Source organism: Asterias amurensis, chromosome 9 (assembly GCF_032118995.1).
Source record: "Asterias amurensis chromosome 9, ASM3211899v1".
Classification (NCBI taxonomy): domain Eukaryota; kingdom Metazoa; phylum Echinodermata; class Asteroidea; order Forcipulatida; family Asteriidae; genus Asterias; species Asterias amurensis.
Window position 1 is genome coordinate 13,769,110 of NC_092656.1, and position 25,047 is coordinate 13,794,156.

The window sequence follows — 25,047 nt, forward strand, 5'->3', positions numbered from 1 at the left end:
GTCAAAGACTAGCCTTCACAGTTGGTGTATCTCAACATATGCATAAAATAACCTGTGGAAATTTGAGCTCAATCTGTCATCGAAGTTGGGAGATAATAATGAAAGGAAAAAAACACCCTTGTCACACGAAGTTGTGTGCTTTCATATGCTTGATTTTGAGACCTCAAGTTCTAAACTTGAGGTCTCAAAATCAAATTCGTGGAAAATAACTTCTTTCTCGAAAACTACTCCACTTCAGAGGGAGCCGTTTCTCACAATGTTTTATACTACCAACCTCTCTCCATTACTTGTTACCAAGTAAGGTTTTATGCTAATAAATATTTTGAGTAATTACCAATAGTGTCCACTGCCTTTAAAAACGAAAAACGAAGCAAAGATTGAACAATATATTACAGATTAGGCATGTTAGGTAATAACAAATTTGAGGTTAAAAGAAACTATTTGACACTTTATCTTCCAACCGATAACTCTACAGGTTGCAGACATTGCCTTGCAAAGGCCCCAAGTGATAGGCCATGGGTGATCAAATCTGAAGTTACATGAACTGGGTCAGTTTCACAAAGAGCTAAGATTGATCTTAACTGCAAATCAATTGTAGTTTTTAAGTAAAGTGTGATGTCACAACACAATTTAATATTGTACTTTGACAATTTGTCTTTTAATGAATTGTACTACTTTGTGAAATCAAGCCCCGACTTGACTTATCTGACCTTACCTCACTTAATCTCTAACCTGGCTTAGTCTCTGACCTGACCTGAGACCTGACCTATGACCTGACCTACATTATAATCTACCTGTTGTTTGAAGCCTTTATGTAGCATGGTGTCAACCTCATCAATAATCACTGTCTTAATTGCTGTTAATGATACACCTGCATATTATAACATGGAATCATGGTTAAGAACTAAATTTAGAACATTTCATCTTGATCGTGTGTATACATTCATTTTAAGTGTTTATTTCAATAAATTCAGTGTTTAACTGGCATTTATAATCTTCTTTGTTCTAGCTAAATGCTTTTAAAGATGCTACATGTATGTCAGATTTTTTGCCCCAAACATTAAAAAATATATTTTTTGAGTGAATGGTATTTCAAAGAGTATCACCCGCTGTAACGAAAAAAGTTTCACTTTTACTTTTAATGGTCAGGAACCATGACAAAAAATTTAAACGTTTCTTATAAAACACATAAGAATTGGTCACGTGATATACATGTATTGTCGGGATCCCGACCACTTTATTTCACTGCCACTAATAATTGGCGGACTTTTTCGAGCAATGGCTCAAATGAAAGCTTGTAACTTTCTCCACCCCATCAAAATACCTATTGAATTTTAAATCAAAGTTTTTGGGTCAAATCGGCCAAAAGTCTGACATAGCATCTTTAAAGTAAGGATTTTAATCCTAGATTGGTGGAGTGGATTTCTTTTAAGTAGCAATACAGATAACATTGGGGCTGCGTATTATGGAAACTATAATCATAGACAGGCAACTAGGGCTGGGGAAGGGGCTATCATTTTGTTTTCTATTATTTGATTGAGTTGGCAGATTATCCCACCTTCTTTCTGAATGACATCAAGGATTCTACCAGGAGTAGCAATGATAAACTGGATATCTTGTTTGAGTCGATGTAGCTGTGTCGGCATTGGTAGTCCCCCTACCACAAGAGCTGTCCTCATGTTAGGTAAACCTGTTAAAAGCAAATTAAGTTTGTTACCATTAGGAGTGTCACAAAACACTGTACACTTAGTACAGGCGTTTGCCATTTAAGAAAAGACTATAACTTACTTTCTTTTGTTACCTTTGACACTGTGCAAAGATTCAAATATTACTTCAATTAACCCTTGAAGGCACATTCCTTTTACATCTAATTGACAACTGGGCACCTAAGCCCAAATTGCATATATTGCAGGGTCAGGCCTTCCAAACAATTTGGTGTGGAGGGACATATCGGAAATGAAAGGATGTGGCCATCATACTCACCAAGCTGTCGAGGCCGTCCGGGTTAAATGCATCACAAAATTGTTTGATGCATATTTTTCTAAAGCCATTTGTATTTAAACGCATAAAATCCGGAGCAAATTTGTCTAAGCATGAAGAATAATCCCCAATACAAAATCCGAGAAGCGTTACTGCAGTACACTTATCATATTCAAATTTTGAGGCAAGAAAAATAACATAACTTTCCCAAACCACATTACTTTGAAGTGAAATGTTTCTCAAAATACTAAATTCAATATCGAAAACTGATGTAGTGGTATTGCCTTTAATTTTAAGAATGATTACCAAATGTATTTACTTCCCTTTAATTAAACAGATTAAACCCAAGGAATTCACTCTAGGTAGTAGTAACTTTTCTCACATACCAGGGTTCTGGCTGATATACAGCTTTTAACATCAAGTCAAAACCATTCTGAAGACCTTGTCAATTCATGGTGCTTTGGCCAAACTTGATCGTCCAAAATTTAAAGGGTGGCTGCAGTTTTTTTTATTTTTTATTCATTTAAACGATTAAACATGACTTTTTAAACCTGAAATATTTGTTTTGATTGTTTATTCAATGCGCAAGTATTTTAAAAATGGTTTTCAAGAGATTAGGGGAACCCACCCCGCCCCTAAAAGGGAGCCTTCATTTGCATAAACATGACGTCATGTCGGTAACCCGAGCCGCCGGGCCCCCTGGCTGTGTTTATATAGAGACGTCTGCACTGTGTGGCCTGGTACCTAGGCGCGTGTAGTTAGGTACCAGACTCTTTTTGCCGACGATATGTTTGAATCCCGACGTGACGTCGATGGTAGGGGGGCGGTAACAATCCACAAAAGGGGGGGGGGCATGACTTATTAGCTAATTACGCAAGTCAGATACGTCGGGAATAAACAAAACACATTTTATTGATGTTCAATACATATATCGGAAATAAATGACAGCAAAATTAACTGTTTTATTTTAATTCACTGCAGCATCCCTTTAAATAACTTAGGGAGAAACCTACAGCCCTAACAACAATAGGTCAAGTACCTTGCATCAGTTGTTTGGCCTGCTCCTCAATTTGCATGGCTAGCTCTCTGGAAGGTGACAGGATCAATCCCAGGGGTTTGCTCCCCTCTTCTTTGCTGTCTCTAAAACACACAGTGTTGTAGATTTGTAGAATGGTGGGAACAAGGAAAGCAGCAGCTGTAGGAACAAACAAACACAGGAACAAACAAACACACAAACAAACAAACACACCGTGAGAATGTTATACTCTTGAGGTAGGAAGTAGAGCTGAAGGGAGATTTAATATATTTTTTGGGTGTCGTGGCAAAGCAAAAAAGAGCATCAGACTCAAATTCTGGTTGTTCATTGCGTTGTGGGTTCCAATCCCGGTCGTGACACGTGTCCTTACGCAAGACACTTAACCATTGCTTCTCTCCACCCAGGGGTAAATAGGGTACCTGTGAGGCTGGGATGGTTTATGTCAATGACAAACTTTGAGCGCTGTAACTCGCAGCACCGGCTGTATACTCCCCAGGGAACAGAGATGGTTTAAGGAATAAATTAAAGCCCAGTGAACAGGGGTATGAATTCTGTATCGTTAATGTTAGTGGTTTACAAAACTGAATTACTTTTTCCGGAGCTTGTCTGAGCACACACCATCATGTCACGCCATCTCAACGCTGCTGGAATGACCTGCATCTGGACTGGGGTAGGCATGTTGTACCCAACATTGGCAAGATTGGCCTCCACTGTGAAAAGAAAAGTCCATCAATGAAATTAAAACAAACGAAAAAAAAAGACTGTGCAACATTCTACAGAAAGTATAGCCCTTTTCACCTGACGAAGGCCAACTAGGGTCCTTGGAATCAGTGCCAGTTGTCTTGACCACGGAAGCTGGCCAAACTCAAACACGATCTTCACACGACACAGACACCACTACCCTTGTCACAGGTCCTTCATCTTTAATGGTGTCAAAGCTTAACATCGTTAATTGTCGGAATCACAATTTGCATGTTGATTACAAATCATCTTTGCATCTTTGGTGAAACACTTAGACCAAACAACTTGAGTTTTGTTCATACCGAGTGCTTATATTTGCTCATATTTCATAGCAAATGCTTATCTTGGAGTAGCAACTGATACGTGTTGTGTAGCAATTTGCTACGCTATACAAAGCAGAGAAGTGCATGTACACAGTAAGTTCTGTGCAAAACTATGCCACCATGCACAATCCGTACACTTGAATAGTTTAAGCAGTTGAACAACTCATTGGAAAAATTCTACCAAGGGAAGGAGGACTGATGACTAATTGCATAATATAGACAAATTGATTTCTCTCTGATGAAACAACATACAACATTTTTCACCTACTTTTCTTTGGAGCAACAAGATGTGAGAATTCAATGATTGGTCTTGGAATGTCCATTCCTTCAACAAAGATGTCAACCTTCAAATAAAAAGTGAATTAAAAAAAAAGGAATACAAATTATTCGTTTCCTGATCAAAGTAACAATTTTAGCATCCTTTCTAACTAGTTCTTGGTTTCATTGCATTTGTCACCTTTGACGATGAATCTCAAGGAATATTGCAGAAAAAGACAACAGATCTGATCAAGTGTTTCAACCAGTAGCTTACATTGTTAAGTGGCTAGAAATAAGGAACTGTGAAAGACAATGGCCACTGACTAGAGTTAGGTTATGGACTAGAAAAAAATGATGTCATTAAAAAGTTTAATAATCTTGTGTAATTGACGTCATTTGAGTAGGACGCCCTCGCCTACAGGTAAAAATGAGGTAGTTCACTGCCCCTTCATGTGCGCCACAAGTCCAAATATGTGCGTTTCCATTGTTTCATCCTCAGTTTATTTCTGAGATGGCGGCTAGTTGACCATGATGCACTGGTTATTAAACATTTATAAATTAATAATAATAATAACAACCAGTTTTATATAGCGCTTTTCACACCCGAAGGGCGTCTCAAAGCTCTTCCAACATTACCCCTGGTAACTGGGCCTTAAATTCATTCCTTATTACCATCTCAGCTCCCTGGGCAGTATACAGCCTGTGCAACATTAATATTCGTTACTCGGCTAAATCAATCAGAAAAACCATCTCTGCCCTCACATGGTGGAGAGAAGCAATTACAGTCAAGTGTCTTGCTTAAGGACACAAGTGTCACGAAGGGGACTTGAACCCACACTCTGCTGAACAGAAGCACCACAGCTTGAGTTCGATGCTCTTATCTGCTCGACCATGACACCCTACAATATGTAAGTCCATGTGGAAACGCTACTCGCATGTCACAAAATGTCAGTCCTCAAGTGGTCTTAAACAGGGTTGTCCTTTGAGCTAATGAAACATTCAGAAAGAATCAGTTTCAGTTACCTGTGCTCTGATTTCTTGAACTTGTTCTTTGGTTAGGTCTGAGATCTCCTCATGTTCTTGATACATGTAACCAATGGGTTCAGGTTCTTCAATGATAACCTTGGTTGTATTGACCTGTTCAGGAGCTGGAGTTGATAACTGATTCTGAGAAGACGAAACGAAAAAAAAAGGTGCGATGGTATTATTGCAAAAATGCAGGAATCAAAGGACATCAAACTCATTTTGTTCATGGCTCCAAATTAGAATTAGCTGTTGCAAACAACTAATACAAACCAAATGGACCGATGGTATAAATGCATAAAAAAGTTAATGGCCTGACCTTTTAAAATATTATGTAGAAACCGGAATGGGATAGTCAAGGATCTATTATTGGTATTCGGAACAAAACTTGGATCAACATAATGCACTCGTTATAAAATGTCTATCAGTCACTTTTTTTTTATTTTTAATACTGATTTGTGTGAAAGCTGTTTTAAAGTGAAATATGGGAAAAGACGCCTCAGGTCTCTCCCTTTTTAGCAGAACTGACAATACCGGTGAGAACCTTTTTCTTGACACCTTACATATTAAATGCAAGTATTTAGGTTAGGGGAAAACAAAAGAATTACATGGATGCCACGAAGCAACTGCGCCTGTTGCCAATTTTCTTGGCCTTGGTGCCCCTTCCCAAAGACTTTTAAATTTTCCCATGTGGAAGTGCCATGCAAGATGAAATTAGCAAAAAATTAAATTAGAACCTACATGTACCCCAATAATTTCCATTGTGGTTTGTTACATTATACTTATGTTAAGAGCAAAAACCAATCGGGTTATCTGGGAATTGGCCATACCGTTGCTGAAGTCTTTCCAAGTCTCGCCAAATTCCTGGCTTTGCATTCACGGCTGCAAATATCAAACTCAGTCTGATCACAAATGTAAGCTCCGTATCTGCCGCATATGACACACACAGGTTCATCATCAACAGGCCATCTTTGGTTTTTACTGTATGACACAACTTCCTCCTCATCACTCTCATGTTCCTCATCTATCTGCCCATTCTTCTCATCAGTATTATCCGTCGTTACCACACCTTCCTCTTTTTTTGAAGGTGTTGTCAAAGATGCCAGTCTCCCATCTCTTTTGATATTTGCGATAGACTTCCTTATTGCAGCAATATCGATTGGAATCCCCGGAAGGTCAGAACCACCATGTATCCCACTGCTGACACCGAATTCTGAGCCCTCTTTATATACATTTGAAATTGTAGAGTCTTTCTTAATTCCTAAAACTTCATCCTCATCTTTGCACTTAAGCTGTAAAGGTACAGTATCTGTTTTAATCAAGAATCCTTGGCTTGGGCATTTGATGTGTGAATGCACTCCAGCTGCTGGAGTAGGTTTTGCCTCAAAATTAGTTGATGAGCCTTCCAACTTTATGACTGATGATTCTCCTTGGCACAAGGTGGTTTTCTGAACTTCATTCTCTGTTACTATTTCTTTTCCTAAAGCTGAGATGCAATGTCCAGCGTCTATGCTGTTTGTTGATTTGGAACGGTCGAGGGTTTGATGAGAAGTGTTGCAATGGTCAATGTGCTTAAACTCTGAGGTAGTCTGTGTATTTATCACAGTGTTGACAGGAATAACATCCGCTTTCTTTTTGGTAGAAGCTGTTGAGGCTGCAGGTGATTTTGCTGGCTTGCGTTTGACTGCCCTTGGAACAAACATATTTATGTGGCGGAACTAGTACTGCACAATCTCTACATGTGCAAAAAAATACTGGAACATCTGCAATGAAAACAATAAAGGAATAAATTGTTTAAAAAAAAATTCTATCAACACAACACTCACTGACTCAGCCACCACAACACAACATTAGTTGTCTAGACAAGAGAGTAGGCTATTATATTAAAGTAACGAGTATTACCGCTAAGGAAAGTAGTCCTACACATATGTTAAGCGCAATCTGTTAGACTGCCAAAGAACCGATCGCGCTGCGCTATTACAAGATTGTTCCGCTCTATTGAACTTGATCTTTTGTTCGCGCAGCAATCAGTCGATCTCGCAACAGTCGATCGATTGTACAACAAACATCTTTGCCTATCGACTGATCACGTGACAAGTATTTTTTTTCTGATTGATCAATGGTGCATGCAGAAATGGGTTTGCTATTCGACCTTTGTGCAGGACCAGGAATAATCTAGCGTGATCGCCAAAGAAAGTGGTAAAAATGGGGCAAATCTAGTGACTAGTCGGTCAAAATTGTATATGTGTTGGACCATTTTGCCCTGTGTTGGTGTCAAACTAGCCCACCTTGTTGAGCTGTTAATGGCTCCGGTTTTTAACATCGGTCTCATCACTGTCACCATTACGTAATGGTGACAGTGATGAGACCGATGTTAAAAGCGGAGCCATTAACAGCTCAACAAGGTGGGCTAGTGTCAAACCTATACCTCTGAAACCCTCCGGCCTTGCGGCTGTCGGGAGGAGGGATACGTTATCGCAACTATACTTTTTTTAGCACTTGCACCTGTACATTATTCTATCTGCACCTGACACAAAGTCCTGTTGCCTAATAATGTCAACCCATGCGCTCACCACACGCAGAGCGTACATCTTCATTTCAATCATTTGAAGGCTGCTTTATAAGGAAGAAGAAGAAGAATGAACCAGCATAGTTGCGATAAGTAACTCTCCTATCGACAGCCGCAAGGCCGGAGGGTTTCAGAGGTATAGGTTTGACACCAACAGTCCAACACAGGGCAAAATGGTCCAACACATACGGCCGCCAGGCACCCTCCTCCCGACGGCCGCCAGCCGTAGGGAGGAGGGTTACGTTATCATAACTAACTCAAAAAGTGCTTTTAATAGGCCTACTATTGAGTACTAATATAATGTAGCCATGGTGTGGTACTAGTACTAGTAGTAGTACTAGTAGCCGTTAGGCTCTAAAATAATGAGACATTATTTTCAGTGCATTTCAAAACTTGTCATGCTTGTTTGAACCAGTTGAATTGAAGTTCAGATACTCCTAGAACTATTTCGTTTTCGTCCGACTATCGTCAGTCGTGAACGCCGGTCATCTCGCCACCTGACAAGCTCACCACCAACAAAGTTGCCCCCTAGCAAAGTCGCCCCCTGACAATGTCGCTCCCCTGCCAATGTCGCCCCCTAGCAAAGTCGCCCCCAGATGTTGTTCGGAAAATAATTAAGGCTACAATAATTATGGTAAAAAAATATAGTTAAAACATTTTCAGAAAAATTTCCTACTGAAGTAATGTGCTTGTGGAAGATCTAACCCTAACCCTTACCCTAACCCTAACCTTAATCCCTAACCCTAACCCTAACCCTAACCCTAACCCTAACCCTTAATTATTTTCTGGGGGCGACTTTGCTAGGGGGCGACATTGGCTGGGGCGACATTGGCTGGGGGCGACATTGGCTGGGGGCGACATTGTCAGGGGGCGACTTTGCTAGGGGGCGACATTGTTTGGGGGCGACATTGTCAGGGGGTGACTTTGTTAGGGGGCGACTTTGCAGGGGGCGACTTTGTTGGTGGCGAGCTTGCTAGGTGGCGAGATGACCAGCCCCCGTCAGACAATAGCCGGACGAAACCGAAATAGTTCTAGGAGTAAAGTTCAGACTGTTGGTGTGGCAGTTGTCATCATCATGACGACTTGACACTGACGACAGACGACAACTGCCGACACAAACACAATTATGTGCAACTCAAAGTCCCAAAGATTATCAAAAACCAGAGACATGTCCGACATGAATCCCGACCCGACCGATACCTTACCTATCATTCAAGTTCCCAGCTAGCAGAAAGTGTTGTTGACAGATAATTTTTTTTAACGCACTGCAATTTCGCAGACAAATTTAACCTTGCTCTTGTATGGTTGGCCAATGGAGGGCGCCCTTTCAACTTGCGCGCGTTTTGTTTGTTTTTGGTGTGGTGGGTGGTGGTGCTGTCGAGGGCGTCACTTTTTTTCGGTTGCATGCAGATTGCTGTCACGGTGTCAGTGTCAGTGTCAGTGTCGCCAGTGACACTTGTCAACGAAGTGAAGCTGCAGTTCCCGTCCCAACAAAACCGGTGTTTCAGGTAACTGAACTCAACCATACATTAATAATGAACAGATCCGCATAATAAAATATCCTGGTGTCAAAAAATAAAATTTTGTTGTCATTTTCACTTATTAAAATATTTTAATTTTAGAATCCCAAATAGTAACCACCTCACGTGATCCATCTAGTGACTAAAGCAGAATGAAACTCAATCTTGCAGATAGTAATTTTGTTTTGAACTTTCGAGGTTGGATGATGTTTCTTTTCATTTGAATGTTGCCATAATATTAATAATGCACTAGTGATTTGTACCAAAAATCAATCATTCTATAAATGTTTGAGCATATTAACCAACGATAGGAAACTTTATTCTCAGCATGATTAGGCCTGATGAAAATACAGACCATGAAACTGCATAGCTTCTGTCACCTGTGCAGCTTGCACAATCTCACGGTAAACGGGAATCAAAGTTGGGGTTCGAAAACATATGAGGGTCGATAACGTATGACGCTACGATACGGATCCAGCCATCAATGTCAGAGGACTCAGACAGAGGACTCAGACATCACTCATCATCAGTCACTCATGACTCAGCTCAGTCTCTATCTATCTACATGTATCTATATGGTGTAGTACATTCCTCTTGTAGTAGAGTATAGTCGGACTGTGAAAGGTGCAAAGTGCGCGACCAGGAACACGACATCCTCTATTTACAAGTGGAAAAAAGTGCAAGTAAAAAACGCCACCCATCTGTCCTAACGTAGGGTCAGTAAACTCAGCCTGCTCCTATTAAGTATTATTAGGAGCAGGCTGAGTCCTAAACTGCTCCATGGTTTGGGCGGTCACAGCTGATGCTGGCAGGTTGTTCCACAGGCAGATGGCGCTTGGAAAGAAAGAATCTTAGTTGCGATCTGGCGGCCATCTCACTCTCAGTCTCAGACTCTCAGTCTAGAGTCATAGACTTAGTGACTGGGGCGCTAGATTCCTTTTTTCGAAATTTTGACATTATCGGTCATAAATGTCAAAAGTTCGAAAACAGGAATCTAGCGCCCCAGTCACTGGGTCTAGTCTCAGTCCACACAATTTTATTATTGACAGGCCCCCCTAACTAATCATGCACTAAGTAAAAGTTCAGGTTTGGGTAACTTTTATGGAAATTAAGGGGGACATGTCAGTGTCACTAAAAAGCCAAAAATATTATAGCTCTAACTCTAAATTTTTTATATTGTGAAGAAAGCATGATATGAGGCCATTGAGGGTAAATTTTCACCAAAGTTCATCTCCAGATTACGTGATCCACGAGGTCAAATCAAAGGTCAAAGTAAAGGTCAAAAGGTTACTAAACCATAACATGTTCAGTACAAAAAAAAAATGGCAGATTTGGAAAGCTTAACATGCTTAATGTAATTTCCTTTCGAAAGACATCAATTTCAACCAATTTGACCCAATGGTTACCGATTTAGATTTATGGTCATTTGAATATCGACAGTCGGGCGCATTTTGACTGCAATCGACGAGAAAGAGCATGCCGTAGCACGAAAACCGTGTATCGGATAGAGCTGAAATTTGAATATGAGCTTGTTGAGCCACAATTACCCCATAAACCAAATTTGAGCAAATTTGAAGAGGGTAGGGTTTAAAAAATTCTTTTTTTGGGGGTGATTTGACACGGATTGACCCTGCTTTAACTCGTGCGATGGTTAAAACTACGACTCCCTTGGTGATCCTTGGACCGTTCCATTTTCCCTCGGCTGCGCCTCGGGAAAATAGAACGCACTCGAAGCAGTCAATATTTGTATATACAATATTATGCTTTAATTTTACAGGCAGCAGTGAAAAGTCTTTAAAACCACCAAGGAAGAAGAAAGGAGAGAACATTTTTGTTATAGTTGAAGCTACACATTATTCTAGAATGGCTGAAGATTTTCTCCATGAAGATGAGGAAGATTGGGCAAAGCCGGTTGAGAATGTGTCATGTGCTGTTGTTACTCCCAAAAAGGCAATCCATTCAAAAGGTACTGTCAACTGTGATTAGCACCTACACTTGTTTAAATTCAAAATTGTTTACCCATGGAAATATCAGAATTCTGTTTCCTAGTACCTTTGGTAATTACTAAAAAATATTCGTGACCATAAAAACTTACTATGTAAGAAGTACTGCAGCCAATGATCATTAAATAGCAAATTGAGAAACAATTAATTCCGTTCAAAATAATGTTGTCTAAGAGAAAGGGATTTAACAACATTTCAATCTGAGAGACGTTTCTGCAGAAATTTCTCAGAATGTGTGTTCCACAATATTACGGATTATTCACAAAACCACTCAACAAAAAGTACCGAAAGATAAACCCTTTTTATTAGTTTTTGACCCTTGCAATTATTTTGATTTATTTCAGGTAATAAATGCCTGTAATAAACAAATTCAATTTATGAAAATATTTCTTTCATTTAAATGCAGGCTTGTCCAATGACCAGTTAAGATTGAATGTGAATCAGTTGAATCAAGACAATCACAGTCGAACTATTGTCCATATTGATCTTGATTGCTACTACGCACAGGTTGAAATGGTCAGAAATCCATCGCTTAGATCTAAACCACTCGGTAAGTTTGATGAGCTCTTTACCATCTCAAAATAAATCAAATTTGTTGTGCATTTCCTTGGACATTTTGTTTTCAGTAGGAAACCTTTTATTCAGAAGCTAAGTCTTTGGTTGTTGAATAAGCCTTTTTGAGGTATGATGGACGTGATAGGAGTGCACTGTTTGGTTTGGTTGTATGTACAGACAAATTCACCCAAACCTTATAGTGTTGTAGCATTGTGTCCGCCATATCTCAAAAAGGCTTATTATGGTAAAACAAAAATTCTCATGAGCCAATGACTCCTAGAAAAGCGAGCTTAATCACTGAACTAGCATAGAACTAAATGGAGAGAAGACAAGGAAGGAAAATCCAGTTTTGGATAATGGGTAAAAAAACCCAACACCAGAGAATTTCTTCAGGGAAAAACCCACTAAGTCTGGGAGGGGCTGAAAACACCAGCCCCTGGCATGATTTGAACCGGTTCCTAGAGGTCGAAGGCGAGGAAAGATAAGATACTACTATGCGCCAACCCGACCACCCGCGACTTTACCTCAACCATTACAGCTTCGCCTCAGGAACTAAAGCTTGGCAACTTTCAACCCTCGGGATGATATTCATGTATTGGCTGTCCAACCTCACACTGTGTTATGTTTGGTTAAGGACACTGGACACTATTGGTAATTATTCAAAACAATTGTTAGCATAAAAAACTTACTTGGTGACGAGAATTGGCTCCCTCTAAAGTAACGTAGTTTTTGAGAGAGAGGTTATTTCTAACTCAAATTGAGCGTCTGAAAGCACACACATTAGTGCAACAAGGATGTTGTTTTTTCTTTCCATAATCTCTTGCAACTTGATGACCAATTGAGGCAAAATTTTCAGACGTTTGATATTTTATGCATATGTTGGGATACACAAAGTGAGAATGCTGGTCTTTGACAATAAAGGTGTCCAGTGCCTTTGGTTAAATATTACGTTAAGGAATTTTGACATGTCCATTTTTACAAACCCACAGGTTAAGCCTGTTTTTTTTTGTTTATCAGGTATACAGCAGAAGTATCTGTTAGTGACTTGTAACTACGTGGCCAGGTCTCACGGTGTGACTAAACTAATGAGAATAACGGAGGCATTGAAGAGATGTCCGGATTTGGTGATTGTTAGTGGTGAAGATCTTAGGCATTACAGAGAGATGTCATACAAAATTACAGGTACGTGTACAGAAAGATGCAAAATACAATAATTACAGTTGTAAACCATATGTAATCTTGCTGATGTTTTAACTTGGGTTTTGCTTTGGGAAAGGAAACCATATTTTCCTAAACAGGTCTCATATATGGCCTTTAAATCAGCATTACGTTGAAAAAAACCAATCAGGTTATGGTGTGTCGTTGGTCTAGACTCACGCTCTGGTGTTGTCAGCAGCAGAGTGTGGGTTTGAATCCCAATCATGACACTTGTGCCCTACAACAAGGCGCTTAAAGGCAGTGGACACTATTGGTAATCACTCAAAATATGTATTTAGCATAAAACCTTACTTGGTAATGAGTAATGGGGGAGGTTGATGGTATAAAACATTGTGAGAAACGGCTCCCTCTGAAGTGAAGTAGTTTTCGAGAAAGAAGTATTTTTCCACGAATTTGATTTCAAGACCACAGATTTAGAATTTTAGGTCTCGAAATCAAGCATCTGAAAGCACACAACTTCGTGTGACAAGGGTGTTTTTTTTCATTCTTAGTTATCTCGCAACTTCAATGACCAATTGAGCTCAAATTTTCACAGGTTTGTTATTTTATGCATATGTTGAGATACAGTACACCAAGGAGAAGGCTGGTCTTCGACAATTACCAATAGTGTCCACTGTCTTTAACCCTTGTTGCTTTGTAAAAAGTTGGGAAGGTAGTGTGTTCCGCTCCAACAGCCAGGCTTCTAGTGAATGTTACCAATGCCTACATCCTTATGGACTGTGAGGGGGATTTCCCTATTTCAGCACCAGGGGTGGATTGCACCAAGCGGTCTTAAGCCGGTCTATGCGCTATAGCCGGCTAACTTGAAACACGCTTAGACAGTCTTTAATTATAGACCGATTGCAATAGCTTGGTCTTTAATTATAGCCAGTCTTAAATCTTAAGCCTGCTCTGAGCTGGCTAGAATCGATCTTTGTTTTGGTTTTAAAAGATGGTGCTGCATTTGTTAGTTGTAGATGATTTGATACAAAGAGCTCTACGATGAGATTGTGTTTTAGAAATAGATTACACCCATTAGAGGCATTTTGATGATGATACTTTGTATCGTAAGTGTCATGTTCCCAACAGTAAAAATTATACAACTCAGAGATTGGATATCCGATGATTCAAACCAAAGCAATAATAATAATAATAATAATATTTAATAATAATATTTATTCGGGCAATCACATTTACAAGCACATATACGTATTGCATTACTTTTCACCGACTTATCTAAGACCGTCTTATTGCAACAGGCTTCATGACTGACTAAGCTAAGACCGTCTAAGGCAGATAGCCTGCTATAACTGACTGGTCTTAGACCGCTGACTAAGACCGTTTTATTGCAATCCGCCCCAGGAGTAAGTGGTCTTAATGTCCGAGGCTATAACATTAAAAGATTCATCCAAGGTCACTCCTCAAATCCCTTCTACATTACTGCAATGATGAATTTATGATACAACGTCAAACTAGGTATATTGCAAATTCTAGGTACAATGTATGTTAAAGTCACCTGGAAATAGAATTGTTTTTCTTTCAAACATAAGAGTATATGCTTAGGAACAATAAAAGAATTTTTTTAGTATATGTTTGTCATGATTTATATGTTAAAAAAATATATAAAGTTGTTTGGGGGGCTGACTCCGCCTACCCCTTTTGTGACGTCAATCGAGGCAGACTTTGCCTGCAATGCGTATAGTAAACACACGTGCAAAGTAGCAATACACCTGGTCGGCATTGCCGGGAAAAAACTTTTAAAAAAATATTTTGAAACGTTCAAACTCACGACTTGGTCCGTACATGAACTTTGCAATTGTGTTTACTCTACGCATTACAGGCAAAGTCTGCCTCGATTGACGTCACGAACAGCGCCCTCTCGGGTCGGGGTCTACTCTTAAATTTGTAAATAACATAAGAACTGATTTTTTAAAACCTTAGTTAACTGTTTATTCACATTCCACTCATCAAAACACAGTGACAAAAGCTTTATTTTGACAAAATACCACTTCCAGGTGACTTTAAATGATTTCTTCTTGATCATTTTTTATAGGGATTCTTCATCAGTTTAGTCCCTTGGTTGAAAGACTTGGATTTGATGAGAATTTTGTTGATGTTACTGGACTTGTTGAAAAACGCTTACTGCAAGGAGGTGTTGAAGAATCTGAGGTTATTGGTCATCAATATGGAGAACAATCATCTGGTTAGTGCTGGGCGAATAGTGAAATTTTGTTATTCGGATACCGCTACTGGCCAACTATCCGAAATTAACCGGATATTTGAATATTTTTTTTGCCGCTAGAGGTCGCTTATGGGCGGATTGATATTAGTTTTAGACGGTGTCACTCGGTTCATTCATAAAAATGACCGGATCTAATTTAAAGATGGCGATTTGCTTTTTCTTTTGATCGTGATTGACTCTACGTGAAGGAAAACTTTTGTAATCTTTGAACAAATTACGTCAGAAATGTCATTGTTTTAACTCTTCACGTAGGTGAGCATAGTTATACTTAATTTATGCTGTATTATGCTGTATTAATAGAAGTTTCATAAGGATTCAGACAAAACATTCATATCAGTTGTCGCCCGACGTCCGCGGATATTCGGATATTAAAGAATATCCGGTTACTCGGTTGTAATTACAGAATTATCCAGTTTGTGAATAGGTATTCGCGCCCTATGCGGATATCCGGTTAAGAAAAAAAAGGCATTCGCGGTTATGGATAGGAAAACCTATTCGCCATTAACCGGATATTCGAATAATTCGCCCAGGCCTACATCTGGTATGAGCATCAATGTCAATTTACTAAACAAATATTGGATACATATGAGTGCATTGTTCACAGAATGTAATCATGAGGTGATATCTGGACTATTCCATTTCATGAGGTGAAGTTGAGTGAAATGGAAAAGCCACATTTCACCAGATAAACTTAAATGTAACAAATTTGGGTGTGATTGGCAAATGGGGTTACTTAAAATAAACATCCTTGTCCCTAGTTTTGATTTTGTATCAAAATAATTATTTGTTGTGATATAAAATTGAAATTGTATTCATAACAAGTTGGTGTAGATATATTTATTTTTCAAGAGTTTTCTATAAATAGAATGTTTGAAGAAGATTTGGTTTCATGATAGCGAAAGTTGGTCTCAAATCAGGCTTGTTAACATATGAGGACATCTCAAAATAAGTTCCAAACAGTGACGACTTCAATCATCAGCCTCCTGTTGAGCCTTTGATAGAACTCATCGTGTCTCTTTTCCTGATAGATCATTTTCTGTATACAGACCCAGAATCTGGAAAAAACTTCCACAATACATCAGAGATCACTGCATACATTCAAGACACTCCTGAAAGCTCACCTGTTTCAGGAGGTGTACCATCATTGACATTTCTCCTGTTTGTGCCCATACATCAGCGCCGTAGAGCAAACTTTTGATTTTGGCGCTTTTTAAATTTCTTTTGATTGATTGATTGATTATGCACAAAGTGGGCTTTAGTCAATCATAAGCCTAAATCAACCTTTTTCCATTCTATGTTCCACACGCAAGAAACTTTTTGCAAAATTTCTTCCTTTTCAGCTGATCTGTAGAATCATAGATTTCTCTCTGTATATATTCTTCTTAGAATCTGACTCGGCCTTTACCAGACCCCATGACTGCACCTGTGGATGTCATCATAGACTTCTCATAGGCTCTCACATTGCCCAAGAGATGCGGCAAGCTCTAAACATACAGCTAGGTTTGACTAGCTGTGCTGGTGTAGCACATAATAAGCTGTTGGCTAAACTGGTTGGGACAACTCACAAGCCAAATGACCAGACTACACTATGGCCGTCTATGACCAGTCATCTTATGGGGCGCCTTGCTAAGGCTACGCAAGTTCCAGGTAAATATGTAAGGATTCTAAACTTGTCACACCAGTGTAACATGCAATGTGATTCAATTTTGTTTCAGTAATAACTAAGCTTAGTAATAACTAGTTCAAACGCATTTCATAATAGCGTCTCAATGCGCTTAACATGAGTGCCCTGGTCATTGGACCAATAACATACCTTTAATCATTCTCAGCTCCTTGGGGAGTATGTAGAGACCTGAGCTGGCGTAAGTCGCTATGTGGCTTTTCATCATTATATCAACATCTACCCTTGCAGGTGCTCATTTATACCACATGGGTAAAGAGAAGCAATTATAGTAAAGTATCTTGCTGAAGAACACAAGTGCCATGACTGGAAATCGAACCCACACTCTGATGACTCAACCACCAGAACTTGAATTCGATGCTCTTAACCACTTGGCCATGACACCTTACAGTAATGTCTTTATAACAAACTGGAGTTTGCACAACACTACTGGAGCTAGATATGGTCTTATTGCAGGGAACTGTTTTGGCATTTTCAAGCATCCTAGAAACAAGCTCTTAACACAACTGAAGTATGACCTATTTTGTACTAAACAACAACATATGAAAACAGACTTGGAGGTTATTTTCTTTAAGAAAAATGTACTGAAAATTTCTTAGCAGATTTGTAGGAACAATGGTGCATTTATAAAATTTGTATAAAAGTAAACTTTCGGATTAGAAATCTTTTTTTTTTCTTCTTTTGGTATTTGACAATTGTGTTGCTTATATTTAAATCTCATGGATATATTTCTTTATTCTAGGCATTGGTCATTCGTCTGGTAAGAAGCTTGCCTTGTTGGGGATAACGACATTGACTGAGCTTATTGAAGCACCATTCTCACTGCTCAAGGACGAGTTTGGTTACCAGACTGCCTCCGTTATGTTGAAATTGTGCCAAGGAATTGATGAGTCACCAGTGGTACAGTCTGGTCCCCCTCAGGTATATCATTGTTGTTTATGTAAAGACAGATCAGAGATAAATTTTGTTTACAAAAACAGTGAGCATGTACTCGTACATTCCAGGACGTTTCTGGCAGGCAAGATACTATCCTGGTAATATGGAACAATTTATTTTGAAATCTCGCGAGAGATTCAGTGAGGTGACAGTTTCCACTTAAAGCCATTGGACCCTTTCGGTACAGAAAAAAACAAAAAGTTCACAGATTTACAAATAACTTACAAGGTTTACAGAAGGTAGTGGTGAAATACTTCTCTTGAAATATTATTCCATGAAATGCTTTACTTTTTGAGAAAACAGTAAAACAATATCAATTCTAGTTAACGAGAATTACGGATTTATTTTAAACACATGTCATGACACGGCGAAACGCGCGGATACAAGGGTGGGTTTTCCCGTTATTTTCTCCCGACTCCGATGACCGATTAAGCCAAAATTTTCACAGGTTTGTTATTTGATATACAAGTTGTGATACACGAAGTGTGGGCCTTGGACAATACTGTTTACCGAAAGGGTCTAATGGCTTTAAACTCAAGAGTTTTAAAACATAACATAACAACTGAACAAGTTTTGATGTGTGCCCCTTTTAAGGCACTGGGTAATTGTCAAAGACAAGTATTTTCACTTGATGTGTCCCAACATATTCACAAAATGCAAATCTGTGAACATTTGGGCACCTCTTTCTCAAAAACTATGTTACTTCTGAGGGTGTTAGTTCTCACAATGTTTTATAATAATAATAATAATAATAATATTTATTCGGGCAATCACGTTTACAAGCACATGTACATACATTAAACATATTTAAGAAAACAAAGTAAAACAACAGTGGGGTGCCCAGGAGAGCATAAAGGTTAAAAAAATAACTATCGCCAAAAGGCGTATGTCTCCTAAATCCCCCAAAATACATTAAGGCAAGAGAGGGCATATAAAAAAGCACAGAAGATAATAATCACTGAACGACTATAAAAGGCAAACAAGCAGAGATATACACAATAATACACAATAATTTATTTTTCAGGTCATTTCATTATTGTTTTAATATTAGTAGCAATCAACATGAAACATGACTTTTGGCAAGAGGGAATTTGGGCTACGATTTTGCTACTCTTAGAACTATGAGGTTTGTTCCGCTATCGTTTGTGGAGGCGAAAGCAGAACGAACCTCATAGTTCTAAGATGAGGATTAAGCCAGCCTACCTTTTTCATGCACCCCTGAACAATATATTAAATTTGTTTTATTTCAGTCAATAAGTGATGAAGATTCTTTCAGGAAGTGCAGTACTCTACAGGAAGCTCAACTCAAGATATCAACATTACTAAAGAACCTCTTCCAAAGGTAATTAAGGAGAAGTCTTTTCTCTCCATTTTTATGACCTTATGCTTTAACCAGACTGAATGCCAAAATGAAGAGAGTTTTATGTCAAACAAATTTTGTTTTGTACAAAAGCTTGTATACTTCCGGTGTAAAAAAATTTGAACTGATCGACTTGGAATGAATTTCCAAGGATTCACACACAAACACAAACCAGATACTCTTTATATTCCAAATCAAATTGTCAAATATTTCATGCCATTCCAGTTACTGAATTCAAATATCGCTTAAACTCACCTTTTCCAGACTTATTTTGATGGCAATTTATTTCATTTTCATTCATTTGTATTATAAGTTTTTAATTGTTGTAAAAGCATTGGGGTAACCTTTTATCTGTAAGAACGCTATATAAATGTTTTGATTATTATTATTATTATACATTCTCCTGAATACCAAACATTAGATCAACTGTTCTTAGTTATAAGTAAGCACTATAGCATTGGAAACTAAGCAATTTCTTTTATAGAATATTCAGGTGCAATTCTTTTTAAAAAGAATTTCTTAATTTCTTAGCTTGGGCGATATCGATTTATTTTATTCACGATATATCGCCGACAATATATTGCGATATTCGATATAATCGCGATTAATGAAATTTGACATCATCAGTCTTAAAACTCCAGGTGAAAGTTGTAGAGAGACAGTCATAGCATAAGAGAGGTGTTCTAATGATCTATTCTTCTGGTTTTACTCCAAATCTATGGGGTGCAAGATGTCTCAGCTAGCAAATACATCGCGATATTTAATCGATATATCGATATATCGCGATTATCACGATATATCATGATATATCGCGATATATCGCGATTAATCGATATTTCGATTAAAACCAAATCCATCCGATATCGAAATCGTTTCCAAATTAATATCGCCATATTCGATAATACCATGATATCGCCCAAGCTTAATGGAGGAATCTGCTGAACAATTTTAGTCACTAATAAGCATGCAATATCATCAAGAAATGTGTACACATTACAAACATAAGGCGTGCAATCTTTGTTTGCTAAGCTGAGCAGAGTTTTCTAAGTTTTTGTAATATTTCCAGCTCAATGAAAGTGGTTCATAGGGGAACCATTCCACAAAGCTGTATCTATATCGCTAAGCAAAATTCAGTTAAAATCATTAATTCTTTATAAAAATGTTTTATTTCTGGTAGGTTGTTAAAGGATGGTAGGCAGCCTCACACACTAAGACTCTCTGTAAGGAAATACTCTAAGACACATAAATGGAGTCGTGAGAGCAGACAGTGTCCTGTACCTGATGGTGTGCTACACTCATTGCAATCAGGTAAGTAGTTCTTAATTCGTAACACTTGGTCTTGGTCTTGTGTGGAGCATCGTTTGGGATAAGATCTTACAGGGGTCGAAATTGCCACTAGCCCGCTAGCCCGGGACTACCAGATTTACAGCCGGGCTACTGATTTTTCCGACGGGCTAGTGGAAAAACAATGCAAAAATCATCATTACAAACAACAAAGAACTGTGCTATGGTGTATTGTAAAGTTTGAGCCGTGACGCGAGACATAATGTGTCTTTCGGGCTACCAAAATCTCATCAGGGCTACTAAAAATTATTGGTTACTAGCCCTGCTGACTACCATGAAAATACACTTAATTTCGACCCCTGTCTTATGAAAGTTGTGTTTAATAGATGTTAGTTCTGCATTGGGGATATTACCCTTACACTGATACATGTATTTTAATGTCCACAGTCTGACGCTAAATTGAAACTGTTGAAGGTAATGATAGTAGAAAGCTTACCTTAATATATCACTTGCTGAGGTGCCGTAGTTTTTGAGAAACAAGTAAAACAATAAGTAGGATTTGAAACTTTGCATGGTGGAAATAAGATATAGAAGAGTTTGTGGTAACACCATATAATAATAATCTCTAAATGAGTTGGGGTGGTTCTGAAAAGAACCGTTGGATTAACTCTAAAACAGTAAAACAATGTCATAGTCAGTTTTACATGCTAAAATAAGTTCCGTCTTACTGACATGAATTTTTTTTCGTGACTTGTTTTATTTATGTCTAGAAAAGTACAGGCCCTCAGCAAGTCATATTTCAAAGGAAGCTTTCTACCGTCAGTCTATTTAAAGTTTGAGTTTAATGTAAATCTGTGTTTTGTGTCCTACAAAAAGTACCCAGACCTTTTAGGCACTGTATATTTCATACTCAGAATGGTAACACCCCTATGTTTAGACACTCTCGTTTTTCCTAATCCTAATCCCAACCCCAACCCTTACCGTAACCCTAACTCTCTAGCATGTAAACCATCAGGTGTTTTTCGGAACATATGGTTGTCTGTACATAGAGGTTTCGGAATATTGAGCAGTCACCCTTTCAGAAAACTGTGGATACTCGGTACTCAGAAAGTTGTGTTCCTGTAATTAGACTCTGTGCCTTGTTGCAAAAAGACAAGTTGTCAGGTTGTTGAACTTTTGGGGTTTTAGCTTCTTCGAAATTTTAGGTGACAACTGGAATGTCTCCTGCGGTTAGTCAATTGAATTCCGTTTTCTTTCTGTCTACAGATGAGGCAACTGTTCTTGACAAATTGCTTGACCTTTGCTCAAGTCTTTTTCACAAGATGGTTGATGTGTCTCAACCTTTCCATCTCACATTGATCAGTGTGGGCTTTGCCAAATTCCAGAACCCAACAACCAAGACAAGTGTATCTGACATCAGTAAATTCTTCACACCAAGATCAGGGAAGAGGGGCTTAGATAATGAATCCATCATCAAAGATGGTTGCACGAACATTACAGGTGTTAGTGATTATAATCGATTGGAAACCACGCAAGAATGTCAAACTCCAACACTCAAGACGAGTATGTCTAACATCAGTAAATTCTTTACATCAAGAACAGTAAAGAGAGACCCATCCATCATCAAAGACGGTTGCACAAGCTCGACAGGAGCTTGTGATTCTAATCGATTGGAAACCACGCAAGAATGTCAGAACATGTTCAAAGTCCACCCTAAACTCCTCTCCAATGATGTATCGCAGGATGAACTGGGTTCTCCGAATGGGAGCGCCACTGTGACAGCATGTACCTACATGAAATCGAATAATGAAGCTAAATTAACACATCCCTCTTCTCGGTCAACAATGTCTTGTGCATCAAACACAACCCCTGTGAAAAAGAGCACCAATAGAAACCAAACTTACCATAAAAATGAATCGGATATCAAATCAATGAATGACAAGTCAAGTCCTTCATTTTCATCTAAAGCAAAAAACAAATGTATGGATGCCAGCAAATCTGTTTCTCCCAAGAAAGGGACCTCATTCTTTGCACTGAAATCCCACAACATCCAACCGGAACTGACCGACTCCAAGACATCTGTGTTGGAACATTTCGAAAACAAGATGGATTCTCAGAAGGAAGAGGTGGTGGTGAGTCTCTCATCACTTTTTCTTGAAAATGGACTTTGTCAGCAAAGTACGTCCTCACTGCGAATATCGAACAATAATAATTCTCATGGACCACTACTGAACGATAATTCTCAAATACCACTGGAGGAAAATGAAGACTTTGTTGATAAAGGAGAAGTTGATAACGCAACCCATCATGCAGTTCCACCCCACATAGACCCATCAGTGTTTTCAGAACTTCCTTCCAACTTACAAGAGGAGATATTGAATGATTGGCAGAAAAGCAACACGTCGCCGTCAAAATCCATCACACACTGTGAACCAGTGGCTTCATCTTCTGAGATTAGGCTTACGGAGTTCCCTAATATAGATCGTTCAGTATTTGAGGAACTTCCTCCAGATATTCAAAAGGATGTCTTGGAGCAACAGAAGCAAAAGAAACGAACCCTGGCAAGTATTTCTCCTACTTCTCAAAAGAAGATAAGTGGAAAAAGACCAAGAAGTTCTAAAACATCATCAGATAAGGGTACCAATGGGATAAAGAATAAATGTATCAAAGATTTCTTCTGTCCGAAATAAAACTACTATGTTTAAGTGTTTTGGTAATACGGTACAGTGTATTATTGACACCCAAGTTCATGAGCACAATGCCGGTGCATGGCTGTTGATTGTTTTGTTGCACAACACATCTTAAAGCCATTGGACATTTTCGGTAAACAGTATTTTCCAAGGCCCACACTTCGTGTATCACAACTAATATATAAAATAACAAACCTGTGAAAATTTAGGCTCAATCGGTCATCGGAGTCAGGAGAAAATAACAAGAAAACCCACCCTTGTATCCGCACGTTTCGCCGTGTCATGACATGTGTTTAAAACAAATCCGTAATTCTCGCTAACGAGAATTGATGTTGTTTTAATGTTTTCTCAGAAAGTAAAGCATTTCATGGAATAATATTTCAAGAGAAGTCTTTCACCATTACCTTCTGTAAACCCTGTGAGTTATTTTGTGAACTTTTAATTTTTGTTCTGTTCCGAAAGTGTCCAATGGCTTTAAGTGTTGCACAGGAAAGTGTTGTTAAAGGGTTACTGTTACGGTGGTGCAAGAAAAATGAGGCTTAGACCTTTCTATTGTTGATAAAACATACTGCACAGGTTAGCACTTACTGCTGAATGATGGCAAAATATTTAATCACATACAGATGTTGTGACCGAATTCAACATTTCTGCAAACTTTCAATTAACGGAATACATCTCATAATTGTTTGCTTTGTTTCTAACAAACTCAACACTGTAGCCATTTCTGCTTCCCATAGTTTTCCAACTTTGATTGGCAAAAACTTGGGCTGTGACGTTGCAAGAAAGATTGATTGTTTGTGGGAACAACTTGAAGTGGGTACTCTCAACATTGTCAAGTGTGATCAAAGAGCAATGAAATATGATGTGATTTATTAGATGTGGTCTTTGAAGATCTTAAAAGTGTAGAACAATGTATATAGAAATAATTGATGTTTTTATGATTAAAACTGGTTAATATAGCATCATATACATACATGTACAGCATTGAACAATGCAGCAATATTAATAAGAACAGTAATTATTTAGAGTTTTTCTATTGTGCTCATGTCTTCCAAAAAGGAACTCAAGGCCAAAGGCATATATAGTATTTGATGTGCTTTACACAATGCACAGAACGTATGGCTTTACTTCTAATCCAAATGACAAAGCAATATTGGTCAAGAGTGTGTTTAAAGACTGGGACCCAGTTTCTGAGACTTTAGCAGAAAGTGTTACACATATTTAACAATTTCCTGCTAAACAAAAGCAAGCAGGATACCAGTCACAAATGGTGCATGTGAAATGGTATTTTAGTTGGTAACCTTATTCGGCTAAGCATAGTTTTAGTGTGCTAAGCTACTTTTATAAAGAAGCTCCACGAAATTGGGCCTCACGTGTACCGGTACACTGTGTGGCCGGTTTCCTGCTTATTTTTGCCAAGCCAAAAAAATAAAGGTAGTATTTTCTGCTTTGAGAAGCTCTACAAAATTGGGCCTGGGCAGGGCTCAAACCTTATCAGAAACACCAGAACTTGAGTATGGTGTTCCTCCATGATGCTACACACTGAAACCGTTGGTGCATTATTAAAGTTAGTCAAAACAATGGGCCCAATCGGCTGAATTTGTTCAAACAGTTGCTGAGATTAAAAGGAATAGACAATTTTGGGTTAG

General features: G+C 38.6%; 2 protein-coding genes across 2 annotated transcripts in view; one reads left to right on the forward strand and one right to left on the reverse strand.

Moving 5' to 3' along the window:
* The window catches only part of LOC139941482 (probable ATP-dependent RNA helicase DDX59), an 18,180-nt gene extending 8,953 nt beyond the window's left edge, over nucleotides 1-9,227 (reverse strand). Inside the window, exons 1-8 of the mRNA XM_071938010.1 lie at nucleotides 9,136-9,227; nucleotides 6,192-7,124; nucleotides 5,362-5,505; nucleotides 4,349-4,424; nucleotides 3,607-3,726; nucleotides 3,020-3,175; nucleotides 1,559-1,690; nucleotides 795-871 (exon numbers count right to left, since the gene is read on the reverse strand). Of these exons, the coding sequence (XP_071794111.1) occupies nucleotides 795-871; nucleotides 1,559-1,690; nucleotides 3,020-3,175; nucleotides 3,607-3,726; nucleotides 4,349-4,424; nucleotides 5,362-5,505; nucleotides 6,192-7,064 (1,578 nt within the window). The 5' untranslated portion in view covers nucleotides 7,065-7,124; nucleotides 9,136-9,227. The remainder of the gene's footprint in view (nucleotides 1-794; nucleotides 872-1,558; nucleotides 1,691-3,019; nucleotides 3,176-3,606; nucleotides 3,727-4,348; nucleotides 4,425-5,361; nucleotides 5,506-6,191; nucleotides 7,125-9,135) is intronic.
* Nucleotides 9,228-9,315: 88 nt separating this feature from the next.
* On the forward strand, nucleotides 9,316-24,889 carry LOC139941331 (DNA polymerase iota-like). The gene is made up of 10 exons (XM_071937772.1): nucleotides 9,316-9,438; nucleotides 11,228-11,416; nucleotides 11,860-12,003; nucleotides 13,026-13,190; nucleotides 15,259-15,408; nucleotides 16,834-17,094; nucleotides 17,871-18,049; nucleotides 19,315-19,406; nucleotides 20,602-20,732; nucleotides 21,975-24,889. The coding sequence occupies exons 2-10, from the start codon at nucleotides 11,314-11,316 to the stop codon at nucleotides 23,396-23,398; spliced, it is 2,649 nt and encodes an 882-aa protein (XP_071793873.1). The 5' UTR covers nucleotides 9,316-9,438; nucleotides 11,228-11,313; the 3' UTR covers nucleotides 23,399-24,889.
* Nucleotides 24,890-25,047: the final 158 nt, after the last annotated feature.

What these genes read in the sequence shown, in the direction of transcription:
- LOC139941331 (XM_071937772.1), top strand. Translation starts at nt 11,314, where the DNA reads ATGGCTGAAGATTTTCTCCATGAAGATGAGGAAGATTGGGCAAAGCCG. An exon ending in GCTTAGATCTAAACCACTCG is followed by an intron (nt 12,004 to 13,025) that starts GTAAGTTTGATG and finishes TTTGTTTATCAG; the next exon opens with GTATACAGCAGAAGTATCTG. An exon ending in TACAGTCTGGTCCCCCTCAG is followed by an intron (nt 18,050 to 19,314) that starts GTATATCATTGT and finishes GTTTTATTTCAG; the next exon opens with TCAATAAGTGATGAAGATTC.